The sequence below is a fragment of the Rhincodon typus genome, chromosome 33 (assembly GCF_021869965.1).
Source record: "Rhincodon typus isolate 14 chromosome 33, sRhiTyp1.1, whole genome shotgun sequence".
Taxonomy (NCBI): Eukaryota; Metazoa; Chordata; class Chondrichthyes; order Orectolobiformes; family Rhincodontidae; genus Rhincodon; species Rhincodon typus.
In genome coordinates, this window is record NC_063364.1 from 33,455,702 (window position 1) to 33,464,401 (window position 8,700).

General features: G+C 43.5%; 1 protein-coding gene across 5 annotated transcripts in view; it reads right to left on the bottom strand.

Moving 5' to 3' along the window:
- Positions 1-3,835, bottom strand: part of dis3l (DIS3 like exosome 3'-5' exoribonuclease) — a 48,008-nt gene extending 44,173 nt beyond the window's left edge. For 2 of the 5 annotated variants that reach the window (XM_048616001.1, XM_048616000.1), the window contains exons 1-2: positions 3,562-3,835; positions 2,496-2,649 (exon numbers count right to left, since the gene is read on the bottom strand). In XM_048616001.1, coding sequence (XP_048471958.1) covers positions 2,496-2,649; positions 3,562-3,721 — 314 coding nt within the window. In that variant the 5' untranslated portion in view covers positions 3,722-3,835. Of the gene's footprint in view, positions 1-2,495; positions 2,650-3,114 lie in introns of all 5 variants that reach the window. The other 3 variants (XM_048616002.1, XM_048616003.1, XM_048616004.1) reach the window with 3 other exon arrangements.
- Positions 3,836-8,700: the final 4,865 nt, after the last annotated feature.

Consider the following 8,700-nt stretch of genomic DNA (forward strand, 5'->3'; position numbering starts at 1 on the left):
TTCTGGTCTCCCTGCTATAGGAAAGATGTTGTTAAATTTGATAAGGTTCAAAAAAGATTTATAAGGATGTTGCTGGGATTGGAGGGTTTGAGCTATAAGGAGAGGCTGAATAGGCAGGAGTATTTTCCTCTGGACCGTTGGAGGCTGAGAAGTGATCTTATAGAGGTTTATAAAATCATGAGGGGCATGGATAGGGTGAAAAGCCAAGGTCTTTTTCCCAGGGTAAGGGAGTCCAAAATTGAGGGCATAGGTTTAAAGTGAGACAGGAGAGATGTAAAAGGGATCCGAGGGGCAACTTTTTCACTCATAGGGTGGTGCATGTATGAAATGTGCTGCCAGAGGAGGTGGTCGAGACGAGTACAATTACAACATTTAAAAGGCATATGGATGGATACATGAATTGGAAGGGTTTAGAGGGATATGGGCTAAATGTTAGCAAATGGAATTAGGTCAGTTTAGGATATCTGGTCGGCGCAGACAAGTTGATCCGAGGGATCTGTTTCTGTGCTGTATAACTCTATAACTCCATGAAGTAAAAGTACTGCAAAACAGTAGTCATGCACCTAGGATCCTTCCAAGAGTTTATCAATAAAGAAATATTGGAAAGGTATTCTCCAGGGTTCCACCTCCTATCATAGCATTCAGTGGCCAGCTGTAACGTGTTGCTGACAGCTAACTGCAATAATCTGGCAACACGTCCCAATCATCGCAACCAGGAACAGGAGGCGAGAAGGGAGATTCGATGGTACTACTTGTTTGAGAATTTGAAAGTATTCAGTTTCTCCTTGAGACTTCATTCAAAGCAATCAGACTTTGGAAAGTAAATTATTACTACATGTACATCCTTACCGACATCTCATTATAAAACATATTTTACTCAGTGCTTAGAATTTCTCTGTAATCTATACTGTATCATACCCAGTTGAAACCGCATTAATGCATATTACACAGACTCTAAGTAAGAACCTCCAAACAAAAAGGTGAATATCACAGAATTCCTACATTGCAGAAAGTGGCCATTCAGCCCATCAGGTCTGCACCAACCTTCCAAACAGCATCACACCCAGACCCAGGTCCCACGCTATCCCTATAACCCTACATTTACCATCACCAATCCACCTAACCTGTAGATCTTTGGACTGAGAAGAAACTGGAGAACTCGGCAGAAATCCATGCAGACACAGGGAGAACATGCAAACTCCACGCTGATAGTCACCCAAAGCTGGAATCAAACGCGAGTCCCTGGCACTGTAAGGCAGCAGTGATAGCCACTAAGCCACAGTGCAGCCCTCAAAGAAATATGTAATCTTCCTTTAGGATAAAAAGCATGTGAATGGTTTCTTACTGAGGGCTGCCTACAAATGGTCACCTAAGTGGCTATGGGTCTGGATTCAGAACTCCTCAACATAACAAAGGTTGCCCTGAACAGATGTGTCCCATACCTTACTCATAAACGATTTGCCAGTCTAGGTAATATTTAATATAAGAGGGTATTGGATTCCCAGTGCCAGAGTGACAGCAATATTGGCATGTATTTATATTGACCAATGTTAAAAGTTCCCACATTCATGCATATAGTTGTGGGAGAAAGATCAAAGCCAATGTGTTGCTGCGTAATAATTGGAGGAAATATCAGAGATTCAATTATACTCGTACAATACATCTTATCTAGCCTGGAATAATTTATTCTAAGGCATATTTGGAATTTATGATTTGCCAGATTATATAACAACATCAAAGTACTTAACCACATATGAGAACAAGAAAACAGCATCTATATAATTTTGTACAAAGGTAGAGTGCCTTCAAGTAATAGTTAGTTACTTTTCATTATAACCACCAGGAAGCTTGAGGTCACTCCAAATATAAACCTCAGGACCTAAATATCAGCTCTGTTTTCTTTATCATTTTGTGAACTTGTTTCATCCTTGAAAACCAGCTGCTTTTAGTTCACTGGGAACTTGTCACATTCTGACCTGTTTGCAGGTGTTGCTTACATCTTCAAATTGCATTTGGAAGTGGAAGAACACAATGCTGACCTCTCTACAGTTAGTCCACAAATGCACCATGTTTGATACAGGCTATATCAGCCCTCACTCAGTTGGCCATTGACAAGAGACATGCTGCCATTGCACTAAATATCGTGTATCGTTGCAAACTGCTGTTATTCAATGCAAGTAATTTTTAAAATCAAGATAACAATCAAATATTACAAAAAACGAAAGAACTGCAGATGCTGTAAATCAGGAACAGAAACAGAAACGTTAACTCTGACTTTTTCTTTGCAGATGCTGCCAGACCTGCTGAGCTTTTCCAGCAACTTCTGTTTTTGATCAAATATTACAACTTGTGTTTCTCCATCATGAGTTGCAAATCACAGGCCATCGTTAAATAATCATAGTGCTAAAGCTTTAACTGTTTGATTCAGTGACTGACCAGTGCTTTGCGTGATCTTTAAATCCATCAAATATTAAAGATAGATAGCCATCACAAACCTGCGTCCCTTCTGGTGTTGGACAGCCTGACAAGCTGTCTGCATGAAGACAATGCCTCTCAATTCTGGAAACTCAAGTATCTCCAAATAATCCTGCACCACTTTCCAGTCAGGTATCACATAATGAGTTGCACTTTCTGACAACAATTTCCCTTCTGAAACATTAAGTTAACGCAGAATTAAGCAAGTAGCATAAAAGATTAAAGCGTCTAGTTTAATAGTATGTTAGTAGCAAAAGTAACACTAATATTCAGATGAGATATTTATCTACTATCTCAATGTTCATATAAAAATAAAAGATCCCATGGCACTATTAGAAGAAACAAGGAGCTCTCTCAATATCCTGGCCAGTACTTTCCCTCAACCAACCTCAATTGCAGATTGTCCAATTACATCTGAGAGATATTTCTAAGTGAGAATTTACTTGCATAAGAGCACCGACTGCACTTCAAACTTATTTCAATTGTATATATCTTTGGGATGTTCATAAGAAATGAAAGATATATAAAATTCCTTCTATATTAGGAATTCTGTCCTATCCTCATCATGAATATTTTTGAGTATTATTTTATTCAATTTTTACAATGTCAACTGTGGTTCAATAGGTAGCATTATCTCACCTCTGAGTCAGGAGGTTGTATGTTCAAGTCCCACATCAGAAGCTCGACTACTCAATCCAGGCCGACACTCCCAGTGCAGTACTTGAGAAAGTGCTGCACTGTCAGAGGTGTCATCTTTCAGGTGGATATAAAAGATCCCACAAGCTCTACTTCAGAGAAGAGCAGGGGAGTTCTCCCTGCCATCGTGGCCAATATCTATGTTCAATCAACATCGGGAAAAGAGATTTTCTGGACAGGAACTGCTGTTTTGGGATCTTGTTGAGTGCAAATTGGCTGCTGTGTTTCCTACATCAGTGGCCACATTTCTAAGTACTTCATTGGTTATAAAACACTTTGAAACATCCAGAAAAGTGTGATATAAATGCAATATTTTCTTTTCTCCATGAGTTTTAACATCGTTGAGAGTTCTGCTTTGTAGATGACTGTACCCGCTCGGCCATACTTTACCATTGTGGCACTCAGCCTGGCACAGGGAACTGTTACAGGGAACCGACTGCCTGAGGTAATGCTCCCTCACAACTCGAACTGATTTCCCTTTGCAGCTCCTCAGGTGCAGCACCTTCTCCGTTTTTATCATTACACTGTCGTAAACAAGCGGAGGAGCCATTAAGCGATGACTTTTCTTCTCGAACTCAATTCTCCGCCAAGCCGCAGGAAGACCACGCTCTGCGGATGTAAACAACTCGAACAAACGCCTCCCGCCTTCCGGCCACCCATTTTCTGCCCGCCTCACCCAGACTGCTTTCCCCGCGTGTGAACCGGATATGTAATTCGGCGCTGCGGGGCAAAGGGTTGCACTGCGGGGCAAAGTGATAGACCAGGAGCGCATGCGCAAACTGAACAGCGCCTTTCAATCTGAATGTGTTACGCACTTCCAAATAAAGGTAACCTACTCTTTGTGTCAGAGATAGTAGGAACTGCAGATGCTGGAGAATCTGAGATAACCAGGTGTAGAGCTTGATGAACACAGCAGGCCAAGCAGCATCATAGGAGCAGGAAGGCTGACGTTTCGGGCCTAGACCCTTCATGTGAAACAAATCACCCCACTTTAACCAATTTCAGATCTGTCTGTTTCTTTTTGATTATATTACTCCCTTTTTAGAGAAAGTACTTTCCTACGTTAGCAACTCTGCTCAGCAACGAGTCTCACTGAATATTGGGGAGTTTCTCGACTTTGAAACAAACTGATCTCTTGATCGCAATACATAGCCTAGAAGATGTCGAAGATTCTTACACGGTATTCAATGTTACTGCAGGAAGATGCCACTCGGAGATTTGCAGTAAAAAATGCTTAATAAACTGGTTTGAAAATCCATGAATCAATCTAAAGACAACATTAGATCTAAGTAAGAGTGGAATGTATAAACAAAACAGGTAATATCTATTAGGATATTTTATGCTCCCAGTACGAGTCTTAAATCATTCTTTGACTGAGGGAGTTCTGTGCATATGTGCTTACATGAATCTCCAGACCTCCATTCTCGGTGATTACTGTTTCTTAGCAGGGAAAAAATTGCGTTCCTCTCATGTAATAATGATTATAATTTACTTTTTCAAATTTGGACTAACACTTTCTAAATGGTATTAATTTAAATACAGTGGATGTCCAAAGAGACTTGGGGTGCATAGAGTCATACAACACGGAAAAAGCCCTTTCGTCCTCCCCCTCCCTGCCTCCCCGGGTTTCCGAAACTGAACCAGTCCCATTTGCCTGCGCTTAAAACGCAATGAACACGTACAGAGAATAGTCAAGAAAGCTCATGGCATGCTAACATTTAAAACCAGCGGACTGGAGAATAAGATGGCAGAAGTTATGCTGCTGTTATACTGGTTAGACCCCAGTTGGAATACTGTGAGCGGATCTGCGCACCACACCTGAGGAAGGATATATTAGCCTTGGAGGGAGTACAACATAGGTATACAAGAATGAAACCTGGACATCAGGGGTTACTATATGAGGAGACATTAGACAAATTGGGCCTGTTTTTTTCTAGAATTTAGCAAGTTAGGAGTGATCCGATTGAAGTCTTCAAGATATTAACTGGAAAAGACAGGGTAGGTCAAATATTGCCCTGGTCAAAGATTCTAGAACTAAGGGACATAGGCTGAGAATTAGGGCCAGACCGTTCAGGGGAGATGGTGGTAAGCACTTTCACATACAAAGAATGGTAGAGGTTTGGAACTCTCTTCCATAAACTGCAGTGGATCAATTGTTATTTTTAGATACATTTTTATTCAGCAAAGATATTAAGGGATAAGGGCCAAAAGGAGTTAAGCTATACAGCAGCCATGATCTCATTGAACAGAACAGGTTCAAGGGGCTGAATGGCCTACTCCTGTTCCTATATTTCCAAGTTCACAATAGACACAAGCTGTACTGCCTTCAGTGTAAATCATGGCATGAAATGGCACTCTTGGGTGGTTTCAGTTACTTTCAGTATTCAGGTCAAGTTTGATTCCCAAATCATGCCGCCACATTTACCTCATACAACACCTTAAACATCTTCATTTCAGTACCAGTCTTACATCAAAAGCTAATGGTTCAATCTTACTAGAAGATACAGTAGAATGCAATGAACTGAAATGTTCAAACGTACAAAGATTGGTCTACTTGAAGGCACGGTTTTTTTTTCTTGGATTAGATAGAGCTTTACACAGAATCTGGACCATTTCTTGGTGCTTGATGTAAAATTCACATCAAAGAGATAGTAGGAACTGCAGATGCTGGAGAATCCGAGACAACAAGGTGCAGGGCTGGATGAACACAGCAGGCCAAGCAGCATCACAGGAGCAGAGAGGCTGACGTTTTGGGCCTAGACCCTTCATCAGAGAAGGGGGAGGGGAAGGGGGTTTTGAAATATATAGGGAGAGAGTGGGAGGCGGATAGAAGAGGGATAGAGGAGAGGATAGGCGGAGAGGAAACAAACAGGTCGAAGAGGCGGGGATGGAGCCAGGAAAGGTGAGTGTAGGTAGGGAGTTAGGAAGGGGATAGGTCAGTCCAGGGAGGACGGACAGGTCAAGGGGGCGGGATGAGGTTGGTCGGTAGGAGATGGAGGTGCGGCTTGAGGTGGGAGGAGGGGATAGGTGGGAGGAAGAACAGGTTAGGGAGGCAGGGACGAGCTGGACTGGTTTTGGGATGCGGTAGGGGGAGGGGAGATTTTGAAACTTGTGAAATCCACATTGATACCATTGGGCTGCAGGGTTCCCAAGCGGAATATGAGTTGCTGTTCCTGCAACCTTCGGGTGGCATCATTATGGCACGGCAGGAGGCCCAGGATGGACATGTCGTCTGAGGAATGGGAGGGGGAGTTGAAATGGTTCGCGACTGGGAGGTGCAGTTGTTTGTTGCGAACCGAGCGTAGGTGTTCTGCAAAGCGGTCCCCGAGTCTCCGCTTGGTTTCCCCGATGTAGAGGAAGCCACACCGGGTACAGCGGATGCAGTATACCACATTGGCAGATGTGCAGGTGAACATCTGCTTGATGTGGAAAGTCTTCTTGGGGCCTGGGATGGGGGTGAGGGAGGAAGTATGGGGGCAGGTGTAGCACTTCCTGCGGTTGCAGGGAAAAGTGCCGGGTGTGGTGGAGCTGGAGGGGAGTGTGGAGCGGACAAGGGAGTCACGGAGAGAGTTGTCCCTCCGGAAAGCAGATAAGGGTGGGGAGGGAAAGATGTCTTTGGTGGTGGGGTCGGATTGCAGATGGCGGAAGTGTCGGAGGATGATGCGTTGGATCCGGAGGTTGGTGGGGTGGTACGTGAGGACGAGGGGGATTCTTTTTTGGTTTTTATTGCGTGGACGGGGTGTGAGGGATGAGGTGCGGGAGATGTGGGAGACACGGTTGAGGGCGTTCTCGACCACCGAGGAGGGGAAGTTACGGTCCTTGAAAAACGAGGACAACTGAGATGTACGGGAGTGGAATGCCTCATCCTGGGAGCAGATGCGGCGGAGGCGAAGGAATTGGGAATAGGGGATGGCATTTTTGCAGGAAGGTGGGTGGGAGGAGGAGTATTCTAGGTAGCTGTGGGAGTCGGTGGGCTTGAAATGAATATCGGTTTCTAGGTGGTTGCCCGATATGGAGACAGAGAGGTGCAGGAAGGGGAGAGAGGTGTTAGAGATGGTCTAGGTAAACTTAAGGTTGGGGTGGAAGGTGTTAGTGAAGTGTATGAACTGTTCGAGCTCCTCGTGGGAGCACGAGGCGACGCCGATACAGTCATCAATGTAACGGAGGAAGAGGTGGGGTTTAGGGCCGGTGTAGGTACGGAAGAGGGATCAAAGAGAATCGTTTCCCAGCATCAATGACCTGCATCCCTCACATTCTGAAAAACAAAACCTTGGTGTCGTGGAACTGCCAGCACGTCTCTCATCCCAATAAAAATGTGTACGTTGCTTCTAAACTTCTAAAAATCGTCAATCTTTCTTTAAAAATAATTTGAATTTCCCCTAAGCTGTCATGGTTCTTTCTCCAAATCTTCCATGGAGCAAAACGAAAGGGACCGATGCCCTAACTACACTTGCAGATGGAAGAAAACACCACAGCAGTCCGCTCATTCACATTATGAAGTAACTGGGGTTCCCGAAATGTTGCCTTATGAATGGTTACTTTTCTTTATAAATTAAATTGGCGTCGATTTTGTCTGGAAGATCACATGCAGCAAGTCGATCAGCCACCTGAGCCAGAAGGAAAGGTTAATTTTCTGAATGACCCCGATGATGGGTCCTGACCACACAGATAACCTTTCTTTCCCTGTGAAGTGATTGATGGACGTGCTGGACACTTTCAGGACTGAATGGTTCCCTTCAATTTCAAATCATAAACGACTGAGGGCGCTGCTTGTTCAGAATTGTGCACCCTTCGTTGAAGATCAAGCAAATCCATTGAAATGTAACTTTATTTTCTTCGGAAAGTAACATGTGCATGGTGCATGTAACGGGGCCAATTTCTTATAACTGGGGTCAAGTTCCAGCTGCAGCAATAAAGGAAATTAGAAAAATTAGCTCAAGGTGCTGTGCAAAGATAGGTTCCGAGGAGGTTTTAAAGGTGCTCGTTTCTGCTCCAAAATGTCACTGAATACGGAATCACTATCTCATCATCAGAACAGTAAATATAAACCACGTCTCCTCTGGACTGTGCTGCTCCTTATCTCCTTTTCCAAAGCTTCAGTGGGCAATGCACTTTTTAAAAAAGCGGACAAAAGTATGTATAATTTCATTTTCATCCAACCAGAAGCCGAATAGACGGACAACTACCGAGCACCAATAGGAACTCACTGTGACCAGTTCAGTGGAGAATTCCCCCAGGCGTTTGCAGGATGGTGTAAGGGATTACTTGCTGGACGTATTAATGCATCAATACAATGGCCGCGGTATAATGTCCAGGGAGTGACACAGAGCCCGGACAAGTTATTGCTCTGCAGTATTTTGGTAATGAATTCACTTCCAGATTTTGTCCAGTTTAGAACATGCTTGAGGACGTGAATTGAAACGTAAGTTCAAACGATTTATCCTGTTTCTACTGAATCTGGGAACTTCGAAATGCATGATTAAAATAGTGAATTTAAAAAAAGGCATATGTTTTATGTATTTAAATTAA